At 41.4% G+C, this 13,092-nt stretch overlaps 2 protein-coding genes across 3 annotated transcripts; both read left to right on the forward strand.

Moving 5' to 3' along the window:
• Nucleotides 1-3,341: 3,341 nt before the first annotated feature.
• Nucleotides 3,342-6,859, forward strand: LOC146961098 (cytochrome P450 2K1-like). Of its 2 annotated transcripts, none has more exons than XM_085771211.1 (9): nt 3,342-3,780; nt 3,870-4,035; nt 4,129-4,278; nt 4,377-4,537; nt 4,669-4,848; nt 5,410-5,551; nt 5,667-5,851; nt 6,110-6,251; nt 6,345-6,859. In XM_085771211.1, exons 1-9 carry the CDS (start codon nt 3,580-3,582, stop codon nt 6,530-6,532), a joined length of 1,515 nt encoding a protein of 504 aa, XP_085627337.1. In that variant the 5' UTR covers nt 3,342-3,579; the 3' UTR covers nt 6,533-6,859. The 2 variants fall into 2 exon arrangements, with proteins under 2 accessions (XP_085627337.1, XP_085627338.1); XM_085771212.1 differs by having other exon boundaries at nt 3,548-3,780; nt 4,132-4,278.
• A 1,636-nt stretch (nt 6,860-8,495) lies between these two features.
• On the forward strand, nt 8,496-12,879 carry LOC146961099 (cytochrome P450 2K1-like). The gene is made up of 9 exons (XM_085771208.1): nt 8,496-8,771; nt 9,203-9,365; nt 10,022-10,171; nt 10,259-10,419; nt 10,546-10,725; nt 11,625-11,766; nt 11,835-12,019; nt 12,223-12,364; nt 12,444-12,879. Exons 1-9 carry the CDS (start codon nt 8,565-8,567, stop codon nt 12,629-12,631), a joined length of 1,518 nt encoding a protein of 505 aa, XP_085627334.1. The 5' UTR covers nt 8,496-8,564; the 3' UTR covers nt 12,632-12,879.
• Nucleotides 12,880-13,092: the final 213 nt, after the last annotated feature.

Raw genomic sequence — 13,092 nt, forward strand, 5'->3', positions numbered from 1 at the left:
CTAAAACCTGGAACCTTGAGTGCAGGCCTCATGTGTGACTATGACAGTATGATTTTTATCCACTTGGGGGCGACAGAACAAGCTAAAAGTTCACAACCAGTATCACAAATGAACATGAACCTTCCTGTGGGGTCATGAACAAATTAGAATGTATAAGTAATGTATAAGTTGAAGCTCAAATGCCATCTAGAACTTTTCCCAAAACTCGAAGTGTGCTGCAGCAGAACATTGTGAGGTGTTCAATGACCTGTGTTCATGTCTGTAGCCTATATTTTTCATTTTACTCATCAGTTCACTTTGTTTTCAACTGCATAATTTTATCACGTTGTTTCTGTGAAATGAATGTGTTTACTTTGTGTATACAGTAAAAATACACAAGTTGCATGTGTTTATGTGGTGGTTTCATCAGTGACCTTAATCTTCCACGTCTAAACCTTTTCAGTCACATAGTTCCTTGTTCTGTTGTTGTGTTTAATGTTAATGGTAGTTTAATACATGTGTGGGAACATCTCATTATCATCACTCAGCCTGGTTTGACCTCTGGGAGAGGAGAAGGCTCTGTCTTCATGTTATTCCCTGTCAGGTTAATCTAAACCTGACATTTGTTATCAACTCAGCGTCACAGACACAATTGGCGGGATTACTGTGTAACTGAGTTCCTGGGGGTGTTAGTTCCTTATTAAAGGTTTTCTGTTGAAAGCTGCTAATGTAGTTGTTGTGTACTGTGTAAAGTTAAATATTTTTTTTATCTAAGTGTTTATTGTATTTATTATATTTTTATTTATCTTGTTTTTTCTTTTGGTAGGTACACACCAAGTGTTTTGTTCCTATCATGTTACGTGGTATGAATGACAATAAAGCTAGTCAGCCATGTGTTCATTTTAATGTAATTTGCTTTCGTTTTTATGCCTTCTCCTGCCTCTGAGTGTTCCTCTCTCCCACCTGTCTGGATATTTATGGGTTATTATTATCATCCCGGCCTGATCTCTCTCTCACTGAGAATAATGAGACAGTACAGATGAAAGAGTTGATTCATAGTGAGGATGAAGCAAACTCATCGATACATGTCAGCACTTATCAAAGTCTATTATGCACTCAGTCATGTTTCCGAGTGTTTTGTTCCATATTTGATGTTTTTGATTGGTAGAAGATTTAAAACCCTGAATCTTTAAACCTCTTTCAGATTCTACTATTTTTTCGTGCAGGACTCTGTTGGAGACGAAGAGCTCAGGACAATAAAATGACCAGGGAAAAAAAGTGATGGGTTGTGATTTCAGCTCAGACTCCGCTAGATGAAAGGTGACAGAGGACAAAGTTAAATGACTGTTTAATCTAAAACCTGAGACACAAACGATCTTTGTCCTCAATAGAGCGACTTGTGTTTACTGAGTCTGTGTGGAGTTACGCAAGGTGAATATACATTCATTCAGTCAAGTTTATCATTCATCCGTGTTTATTACAAGTAGGTGAAGGGCGCAGCTGAGAAGTGTGTTTTCAACCTACATCAGGTGAGTTGTATTGAAACCAGCAGTGAGCAGGATGCTGACGGCTGCTAAAAGCTCAACTTTAATCCCCCGCAGTCCTGCACATGAAGATGTAAACTTGACTTTAAAGTGAAGTCAGGTTTAGACTCAGTGGCCTCACAAATCCCAGATTTTTTGATGTGAAATATATAATGGACTAATTAGACATTTCTTTGGTCATCTTTTCATTATGTATGCATTTTTTTACACCTGAGTGAAGCACCCGAGGAGGCAACAAACACAGGTTGGACATACAAACTCCCCCATCACAGTCCTACACTGAAATCCATGCTGCTATCTATCATCTAAACCACAACAGGGCTGGAACTTTACATCAGTGTTGAACACCTGACAGGTTCTCACCTAATAATGCATACAACGATATTAGATTAGATAAACATTATTGTCCTGAAGGATTTTTATTCTGGGCTGAAACTTCTGAAAACGGCTGCACAAATATACCAAGCAAGACGAGCAGTTAGACAACACAACACAACAACAACCGACAGCACCATCAAGACCTGATGGTGGTCAGAGATATTCTGTCAGGGTGAATATGTGGCACGAGGAGTCTGTATTAATCAGCTGCACTGTTAAAACATGACAAGATATTTAGGGTAACATGAAACAGGGATTCTAAAAACTTAAAGACCCAAAAACAACAATGTAATTCAGGACCACTGAACCATTTTCCTACTTCACCATGATGGATGGAAGACCTGACCTTTGCGACCAGTAAGTTGCAATTGACCATAGTTTTTTGACTGGACAGTTAAAGCAGATAACAGCGGCACGGCCGTTTCGGCTAATGCTGTGTTCAAGGCAGGCTTTTGAAACTGTAAGTTACAGCTTCAAGTCACAACTACGACTTGGTAGCGTTCCAGGTAACCCGTAGCTCGTGTTTTTACCGTCCTGTTGTCTGTGAAAGTTCCCTATAACGGCCACTCGTAACTTCCGACCCGTGAACTCGTACCAGATCGAACTGGTATGACTTCACAGGAAGGAAAAACACAAAGTACGAGTTTCCTTGAACGCACCATGAGTTAGCAGCCCCCGCCCTTGTCAGGCATCAATTGGTCCTCGTGCTACGTCACCACATTCACGCGCATCCCTTGGCTGCACACACAGCCCTTCATGCCGTTCTCTCCCCTCATTGGATAACACTTGTATCCCACAAGGAAAATTTTCTCCTCGGGTTACAGCAGAGCAGAGTGACGGAGAGACTCGTGTTTAGGCTGAAATACTTCATGTAAGTGATTGCTGACGGAAAATAGGACTATTTAGGACTTATATTAACAAAAACATTCCACTGATATCTGCTTTAAGGTGCCATGCTGTATTGTTCCACTAAAAGCATCTTCTTCACTCTTAGGTATTTGACATTCCAATGTATATGTGTGTTAATGAGCTGTGTCCCAGTGATAAATAAGGATAAAGAAAAGGCCCTTCCTTTTTTCTTTATGTAGGCTTAGTGGTGTTTATTCATGGGTTTCACCCAAGGAAAAATGAACAAACATCTGCTGCAGAGGTTTTCTTGGGAGTTTTTCCTCAGTCGATGTGAGGGTCTAAGGGCAGAGGATGTTGTCATGATGCTGTGTAAAGCCCTTTGAGACAAACTTTTTAAAAATGGCCAAACAAGTAAAATTGCCTTGCCTTGCCTATGGATTCATCTTTCCAGCCTAATCACACAAGCTTCTGTTAAAATGACTTGACAGTAACAATAATTAACCTGTTGAGGTGAAACTTGACTCCACCACCTGTTGCACCCTCTGTACAGACTAAGTCACTCTCTCTCTTTCCGATCACATGACACACACACATTAAGATAATGTTGCTCCAGATCACGAAGCAAAGACGTATCACCAGATAAAGGCCCTTGAGCTGATAACAATCAACATTTACTGACTTTAGAGAGTGAACTTTCCCACACTTGGGTGTAACCTGTAGGCCGGGCTGTTTCTCTCACGGGCAGCTACAAAAGCCTGCTCTCCTCACCCTCAGACACAAACACAGCCGGGCAGGAAACAGCAAGGAAGGACACGTTTCTATTAAAACAATGGGGATATTAGATGTTTTACTTCAGTCATCCAGTTCTGTCTCCCTGCTGGGGGCTCTGGCAGTCCTTCTGCTCATCTACCTGGTTTCCACCTTCAGTTCCCAGGAGACAGGGAAGGATCCTCCAGGACCAAGACCACTTCCCCTGCTCGGTAACCTGCTGCAGCTGGACCTGAAGAGACCCTACAACACACTACTGGAGGTGAGGAGGAGGCTGGTGTGGTTCTCTGTTGTTGTTTTCTTTATGCCATCACTGAGTGTGTCTTCATAATGTTTCTTTCCTATTCTTAGTTTTCCAAGAAATATGGATCAGTGTTCACCATCTACATGGGCCCTAAGAAGGTGGTGGTCCTGGCAGGATACAAGACAGTGAAGGAGGCACTCGTCAACCACGCTGAAGAGTTTGGAGAAAGAGATCCGCTGCGAATTGTTAATGAGTTAAACGAAGGGAAACATGGTAAAGAAAAGAAACAGCTTTTCCCAAATCATTAAGCCTTTCCTGTTCACTGCTCTGTGTTCACTCTCTCTGCTCACTAATACTTCACCACAGGAGTTTTATGGTCTAACGGTGATTCCTGGAAAGAAATGAGGCGCTTCGCTTTGACCAACCTCCGAGACTTTGGGATGGGGAAGAAGGCCTGTGAGGACAAAATTGTCGAGGAGTGTGACTACCTGATCGAAGTCTTCAAGAAATCAAAAGGTAATTATCTGTAATTTAAGCACCTGCAGTATGAACAATAATGTCAACTTCAAACAGAAGTCCTGAAGTTAGATTCTTTTCTGTTTGCCTTCTTACAGGAGAGGCCTTGGATACGACCCAACCAATGAACTATGCCGTCTCTAATATCATCTGCTCCATTGTCTACGGCAGCAGGTTTGAATACGACGACTCAGAGTTCACGTCTCTGGTAGATCGGACAAATACTAACATCCAGCTCGCAGGATCCCCATCGATACTGGTATTGTTTCATGTTTATGAAGCTTTAATCTTTGAGCACTGTGATTATGTGACACATAAAACTGCTGCAACTGAATAGAAAAGAAAAAACAAACAACTTGGGATTTCACATGCGGATTATTTGTTGAACAGGTGTACAACCTGTTCCCATGGATCGGGAGATGGATCACTAACAGGAAGCAAATTGGCAAAATGATCAACGCCAATAAGAATCAGAACTTGGAGCTGTTCAGACGTCTGAAAGAAACTCTCAACCCACAGATGTGCAGAGGCTTTGTTGATGCCTTTCTGGTCCGCAAACAAAATCTGGAGGTTTGTCAAATTTGCTGTTTTGGCTCATAGCTGAAGACTGAAGAAATTATTATTCTTTTTTTTTTTTCTTTTTTTTTTACAAATGCATACAAGTTTTAAAGCACTTTATTCCACAAGGACATCATTCAAATCTGTATCATGTGCACTGTGCACTTTAAATCTATAATGTTTTCTATCTTTACTTTTCTTTTAAGCCTATTGAAGTATGTGTTTCCGTCATTAAGGGGTGCTCAAAGGGCCTTCTAGATTTACAGGTGGTGTGGTTGAGGAGTTGACCAGCTTAGTTAATGTCCAAACAGAGAAATTTATATTTTACCTCTGGGCCAAGTTCAATGCAGTCATGAGTTCACCTTCCACTGTTCCACTTATGATGCTGCACAGCTGATCACATGAGCATGACACATCTGGTGCCTGTTGTGGTCAGTGAAGTTTCTGTCCACAGTAGACTCATCAGTAAAAAGAAGAGAATTGTAACTCTTAGTGGTTTAACTCATTAGAAGTAATAAAACAAAGTATTGGAAGTGTGTGTCACTAACTGCTCTGACTTATCTGTACCTGCAGAAATCTGGAATTACCAACAGTCACTTTAAAAATGAAAACCTAATGGCCACAGTCCTGAATCTCTTTGCTGCTGGCACTGACACAACAGCAACAACGCTAAGATGGGGACTTCTGTTGATGGCCAAGTACCCAAAAATACAAGGTAAGGAAATGGAGATGTGCAGTTTTCATACAGCGACAACCGATCCAATTCAAGCAGCAAAACCTGTTTCATCAACACACAAAATATCTTCATCAAAGCACCGTTTCTCTTTCAGACCAGGTCCAGCAGGAGATCAGCAGCGTGATAGGAAGTCGTCAGGTGCAGGTTGAAGACAGGAAGAACCTGCCCTTCACTGACGCTGTCATCCATGAGACACAGAGACTGGCCAACATCGTCCCCATGGCCCTGCCTCACAAAACCAGTCAGGACATCACCTTCCAGGGTCACTTCATCAAGAAGGTCCGACATTCATAAACACTGGTTCCCGTTTCTTCAGTCAGACAAATTTCTGAAATGTTTGTTCTCTGTCAGAGCTTCAGAACCTCAAATCCAGAAATCTGTGAGAAAACTCACAGACTCTTAGTCCAGGGTTAGTCCAATCATGTAAATTTGGTCCAAAATATAAAATGATGTTCATTTCTGGGCTCCTCACATGTGGAAAAATGAAGCTGCTTCTTAGAATAAAGAAAACTCAGTCACATTCAGTGTTGTCCACAGGGAACCACAGTGTATCCTCTGCTGACGTCGGTCCTGTACGATGAGAACGAGTGGGAGAGACCTCGTTCCTTCCATCCTGCTCACTTCCTGGACAAAGATGGAAAGTTCATGAAGAGAGAGGCCTTCATGCCGTTTTCTGCAGGTTTGTGACCTCAACTACCTGAACGTCTTCTCGTTGCCCTCCACTTAGTCACAGATGATGCGTAAACATTTTCCTTCCCTGCCTCTCCTGTAGGTCGTAGAGTCTGTCTTGGAGAGAGTCTGGCCAGGATGGAGCTCTTCCTCTTCTTCACCACCCTCCTGCAGCAGTTCCGCTTCACTCCTCCACCTGGAGTTTCAGAGGATGACCTGGATCTGACTCCACGTGTGGGCCTCACTCTCAACCCTTCAAACCATAAACTCTGTGCTGTGTCTTGTATGTGAGCAGCAGCTCAATTTATATTGAGTGTTGTAATGATAAATAATGATGTACCTGCTCTTGATCTCATGCTCCAATTGTATCATGTAAATAAATCCTGGGATACCTGAACGCTTTAGTTCTACTGCACCATGGCCTCACTGTAGAAGTAACCCTAACCCAATTGTACACTGAAGGTCACAATTTGAAAACCCAGCAGAGATGCAAATAAAAACGCCAAACTGAAGTCATCAAACTAGCAACCCCTCATGTATACTGTACAGACAACCCCCTCTGACACCTGTGTAATTATGAATCTGTCTTGTGTTTATATAATAAACTGTATTTTTCTACATATTGTCCTGTGAATAATCCCTTGTGCAGTATGTTTGACCTTCAAATGTAGATTGTATTTGGATGGGTTTAACTGACTCACAGTTATAGGTGATCTAACAACCTCCTTGGCAGAGTTATTACAGTAAAATGAGAGCCCAGTCCAGTCTCTACTGAGTCTGATGCTGCTTTGTCTCTTTCTTCAGCTTCACATCCCAGCACAACAGGAAGGATCCACCAGGCCACAGACTACTCCCTCAGCTTGGTAACCTGTTGCAGCTTTACAAATAAATGCACATCCAGCCTTTGTTGTTCTTCTCAGGAGGAGGTGGTATGAAGTCTAGTGAAAGCAGCAACAAACTATTAGCCTAAGACAGCATGATATGCTGCACTAGTGAAAGCTGCACCAAGTTAACTGATGTTATCACACTTCCTGCCAAACCTTATCATCAAACATTATGTTTTTGCCTGAGACCTTCAGCTGAAAAATGTGGTTTCTTCAATGGAGACATTTTTGAAAGGTTATTTCCTGTCAAATACTACTTGCTGATGACCTGTGGCTTGTGCCTGGGCATGTTCGCTGTCACGGTCTAATCTCCAATGACTAACACTTAACTGTCTCACTGAAACGCCAGGCAAACATTGAAAATGAAGGAGTGCTCCATCAACTACTTACATCAATTCATTAAACTGCAGGATAAGGCAGAAATGGGCCATTATTAGTGAAGCATATTATTCTCTACTCTGTGAAACATTTGTCTTTTGTCTTGTTTTCTTTGATCCACCTATGTTTACGTTAGCCTAAGGGTTAACTGCCTGGTCAAGAGGTTAAATGCCAGAGGGTAAATTTTACAGGTTAAATCTTGTCTTGTGTTTATGATCATCTAGGTGAGGTACATTCTTCTGTTTGGAAAAGGTTGGATTATGGGGGTTAGAAAACATACTATATAAGGACAGTACTTTGAGCTGAAGGAGAGAGATCTCATATCGGTACTAGAGATTCTCCAGGATTCTGCATTTTTCTAACATTATTATTTCTTGTAATAAATGCTTTTTTGAATGCAAGAAAAGACGTGTCAGCGGTGATCACTTCTTCTCATCAAGACAACAATATACCACATAGGTTTTCATCTGCAGCTTCTTGACAAAATTTAACTCATAAGTCGAGGTTAAGACAGTTTAGAGTATAACACAAGCTCCTAACAGTACAGTGTCTCACATTTCCAGCACAGGGGCCCATACTGGTTCAGGGACCTTTAGCCTCCATTCTGCAGCACACACAGACTTTATTCATATCAGTGCTATGTTCAGGATATGAGCTCCTCTGGGAACCAAATACTTAGGACTCATTTGACACAACAATGATGGCCTAAGTGCTTAACCCTTGTCAATGAGCATCACAACCACATACAGCAGGGCACTGAAGTCTAAAGCATAAACTCTGTAAAGACCCAATGTATAAGTGTTGTGCAAGAAGTTGGCACTGAACAGGAACAGCACGAGGCTGTATGATTCTGGCCCAGATTAAAGGGGAGCATTGACCTACATACTTAACAGGAGTTCACTAAAGCTTGTAGGGTCAGTTTTCCTCAGTCAGCCCCTCCCCTTTGGGCAGTGCCTTTTCTCCAGGAACAAAAACAGCATTCCTCTTTGCAACAACAGAAAAAGAGGCTCTGAACAGAAACCGTTTGTCAGGACACTAACAGCATCAAGACTTCTTCCAACATGGAGACATTGGAGACACTCCTCCAGTCCTCCAGCTCTGTCTCTCTGTTGGGGACTCTCCTGATCTTGGTGCTGGTCTACCTCGCTTCAACCTTCAGCTTCACATCCCAGGATGATAGGAAAGAACCTCCAGGTCCCAGACCTCTTCCTCTGCTTGGTAACCTGCTGCAGATGGACCTGAAGAGACCCTATAAGTCTTTTATGAAGGTATCCACTTCCTCCTTCTGACTAACGCTGCCTTTGAGGACAAATTTCAGACTAAATCCCAGTTAACTGTGGAGAAAACCCTGAATATGCTGATATGTGTGTTAGAGGTTGAAGTTGGGGTTCCTGCAGTTCTACAGGATATTAATGCATGTGCATATCTCTGTGGATTTTCCAGTGTGTTTGTGTGCATTTGAATCAGGCTCCATCTAAACTGTCTGACAAAGAAATAGGACAAGCAGCTGTTTATGTAAACACATGACACATGACTTGAACAGACTTGTGTGGTTCATGTTTGTGAGACTTTAAATTAAATGATCACCTGTTTGAGTGTCTCGACCTCCCTGACCATCTCAGTTCTTTTAATGAGTGTTTGTGTGTGTTGTACCCAAGAACTTATATGTAATATTTAGAATATGTGCTGCTGTTCTTAGTTTTCCAAGATATATGGATCAGTGTTCACCATCTACATGGGCCCAAAGAAGGTGGTGGTCCTGGCAGGATACAAGACGGTGAAGGAGGCACTTGTCAACTACGCTGAAGAGTTTGGAGACAGAGATCCAATGCTCATTATGCGAGAAGTTAGTCGAGGACATGGTAAGACAAGAATGGAAATGGAATCAGCTTCCAGGGGACATTCATACAGCAATTTTCACACAAAGAAGGAGTTCCTTTAAGAGAAAGCTACAGAAATATTTACTGGGATTGGTCAAATTAGTCCTTTATAAGTATTTCTACTGTTGTTGTTATCTGCCTGTTGTTATTTGTATTCTTTGTCTTTTAATTATCTAACAATTACTGTAACTCAAGGACCCCAGGGAGACTAGCTGGATGTCCATGATATCAGCTAATGGGGCTCCTGTAATGAATAAAAATAATAATACACAAAAAGAAACAAGGCCTGTCCTCTCAGTATGTGTTTAACATGTGAAATCATGATTACACTGTTTGTTGACAAAGCTCTTTCAGATGGAAAACATCTGGTAGAAATGTTAAATGATCACTGATATGTACGCGAGACTGGAATGTTTTTGGCAGGGACAAGTTGATCTGGACAGAGAGGTCAGGTCACATCTCAGGGAAACAATGAGGACAAAATGTTTCTATAAATATCTGATATTGTTTTGTTCCTGTTGTGTTTCTAAGGATGGTGTGGAGTGCACACACTATCTCTCTATGAATGGTTAAAGGAGCATTTCATCAATAGAGAAGAATTTCCCTCACACATATTTTGTTGAAATGCTTCATCTCAGGGGTTATATGGTCCAATGGTGATTCATGGAGAGAAATGAGGCGCTTTGCTTTGACCAACCTGAAAGATTATGGGATGGGTAAAAAGGCCTGTGAGGACAAAATCTCTGAGGAAACTCACTACCTCACTGAGGTGTTCAGGAATTTCAAAGGTACGTGTCTTAACCGGCTGCATGATAAGCAACAGGTCTGAGAAGAATTACATGTAATTTTGATTGTTGTTTGTTTGGTGGTTGCAGGAGAAGCCTTTGATACGACCCAACCAGTGAACTATTCAATCTCTAACATCATCTGCTCCCTGGTCTATGGCAGCAGGTTTGAATATGATGATCCTGAATTTACATCCTTGGTGGATCGGACAACTGGAACTATTCAACTAGTGGGCACTCCATCAATACAGGTAAGACTTTAATTTCTGTGATTTAAATTCATGTAAATTTACTCTTAAGACTACATCAAACTGGATTTATCTGTTAACATCTTTAGATTATTTCAAATACTGATATGTATACATATATTTTGACAGGTGTACAACTTGTTCCCGTGGCTGGGGAGATGGATCACTAACAGAGAGAAATTCTACAAACTGTACGATGCCAATAAGAAAATGAACTTGGAGCTGCTCAGACGTCTCAAAGAGAACCTAAATCCAGAGATGTGCAGAGGTTTTATAGATGCCTTCCTGGTCCGCAAACAACATCTGGAGGTTGGTAATCACCTGCCTATCATAACTGCTATAGTGCAATGATCGTTGATTTCACAAGTAGACATTCAATCCTTGTATAGGCCTGCACAGGTCCTCTAATGATTGGGGAAACCTTGCAGCAAATAAACATGTTCACAGTTTGATGCAAAAAACTCACCTGATAACATTTTATTACGGCTGAAAATTATGCATCAAAGTTGTTACGGTAAAGTTTGCTACCGTCAATTTTTAATGCAATTATCACGCAATTAATATGGCTCCACTTGATCCAAACATGACTTGCTGTGTTTCCAAGTTAGAGTCATGGATGCATCAAATGAAAACTAGATTTTTTACAACTTGAGTTTCATCTTCTTAGCTTTAAGTTTAACAGTTTGATCAGAGAGATGAGCGTGCGCCACAGCTGGTCAGACACACAGCAACATAACAAACCAGACTGTGTTTTGTAAACATTCGTCATGATTTACAGATAGCCTTAGGACAATGAAAGCAACACAAAAGCAATCATTACTGTGCACTGGTCGTCTCCTGTCTCTTGCTGACAGTGTCAACATGTGGGCATACCTATACCAACCTAAATGAGGTCAACCAAGTCAATCAGAAACGGAGTAATAAACAGTCCAAAGGAGTTCATTATGTCTGTGTTTTAATAGTTAAATGTAAGTTCTTATATACAAGACACAGAAAAAGACACGTCACATCAACATCAGGTGACACTTTTGAAGAAGACGGAAGAATACCGTTGAAATATGTCAAGGTACTGCTAAACCTTTTTCTATGTCTTGTATATGAGAGTAATAAACAGCAAAACCTACACCAACATGAACAAACCTAATCTTCACTGAGGTCAGATAAAGGCCTACCATAAAGATTTTCTTGATTTTTCTCCATATGTGCAGAACTCTGAGATCACCAACAGTCACTTCCATAATGAAAACCTTTTGATGACAGTCATTCATCTGTTTGTTGCCGGCACTGAAACAACATCAACTACAATCAGATGGGGACTTCTGCTAATGGCGAAATATCCAAAAATCCAAGGTAAGGAGCTGCAGATGCAAAAAGATTAACATCACAAGCTGCATCTTGAAAGGTTCCCCCTCTCTCAGACCAGGTCCAGCAGGAGATCAGCAGTGTGATAGGAAGTCGTCAGGTGCAGGTTGAAGACAGGAAGAACCTGCCCTTCACTGACGCTGTCATCCACGAGACTCAGAGAGTGGCCAACCTCATCCCGTTTTCACTGCCTCACAAAACCAGTCAGGACGTCACCTTCCAGGGTCACTTCATCAAGAAGGTCAGACTGAACAGAGCTCCTGATGTGGAGGATAGAAGCAGACTCATAGGATGATACACAATAAATACAAATGTGAACAATTACTGGTAGATGAACACATTTAATAATGTGGGATGGTAGTGTGCTGACTGTCAGCCATGTTGATCTAGTTCTTCCTGTCTGTGTTGTGTTTAATTTGATCTCAAATCTTCTGTTTTCCACAGGGAACCACAGTGTTTCCTCTGCTGACGTCTGTGCTGTGTGACGAGAACGAGTGGGAGAAACCTCACTCCTTCCATCCTGCTCACTTCCTGGACAAAGACGGAAAGTTTGTCAAGCGAGACGCCTTCATGCCCTTTTCTGCAGGTTCGTGAGTTGAGCCCTTACTACATGTCCACTCTCTGTGTTCCTGATGACCTGAGGTGTTTCTTGTTCTCTCCTGCAGGTCGTAGAGTCTGTCTTGGAGAGAGTCTGGCCAGGATGGAGCTCTTCCTCTTCTTCACCACCCTCCTGCAGCAGTTCCGCTTCACTCCTCCACCTGGAGTTTCAGAGGATGACCTGGATCTGACTCCACGTGTGGGCTTCACTCTGTGCCCTTCTGACCATAAACTCTGTGCTGTCCCCATTATGTGAGGATGCATTCATGTGTAGTTCCCACAGCTGAACAAAGTCTTTGCACTTGGCAATGTATATAAGCTGCTTTATCCATGTTATCAATGATGTGGCATTCATACGTATTTAAAAGTGTAGTGGTTGAGGTCAAGTCTGTTGAATATATTCTAAAAACCTTTGAAGACATTTTCATGTCAGACATTTTCTACAAACATCAGGAACATTAGCAGACACATGATAAAGCTTGTGTATATTTTGTATATTCTCATTAACAATTGCACTTAAGTAATTCAAATTTTGTATCTGTCTTATAAACGTGATATTCCAGTCTGCTTTGTTAGTGCTTATATATCAATTTATTAGACATTTGATTTACGTGTTGATTCAGTACTACTATATTATTAGTACTACACATTAGCAATATAATTATAATATTTTTTAATCAATATTAATGTGGAACTTCTCTAAACCAACTTACCATG

This window comes from Trachurus japonicus, chromosome 24 (assembly GCF_045865225.1).
Source record: "Trachurus japonicus isolate A0001 chromosome 24, Traja_1.0".
Taxonomy (NCBI): domain Eukaryota; kingdom Metazoa; phylum Chordata; class Actinopteri; order Carangiformes; family Carangidae; genus Trachurus; species Trachurus japonicus.

Bases quoted from the DNA above. Each gene is read 5' to 3' on its own strand.
- LOC146961098 (XM_085771211.1), top strand. From the start codon at position 3,580: ATGGGGATATTAGATGTTTTACTTCAGTCATCCAGTTCTGTCTCCCTG. The intron at 4,279-4,376 runs GTAATTATCTGT...GCCTTCTTACAG, and splicing joins AGTCTTCAAGAAATCAAAAG to GAGAGGCCTTGGATACGACC. The intron at 4,849-5,409 runs GTTTGTCAAATT...CTGTACCTGCAG, and splicing joins TCCGCAAACAAAATCTGGAG to AAATCTGGAATTACCAACAG.
- LOC146961099 (XM_085771208.1), top strand. From the start codon at position 8,565: ATGGAGACATTGGAGACACTCCTCCAGTCCTCCAGCTCTGTCTCTCTG. The intron at 9,366-10,021 runs GTAAGACAAGAA...GCTTCATCTCAG, and splicing joins AGAAGTTAGTCGAGGACATG to GGGTTATATGGTCCAATGGT. The intron at 10,172-10,258 runs GTACGTGTCTTA...TGGTGGTTGCAG, and splicing joins GGTGTTCAGGAATTTCAAAG to GAGAAGCCTTTGATACGACC.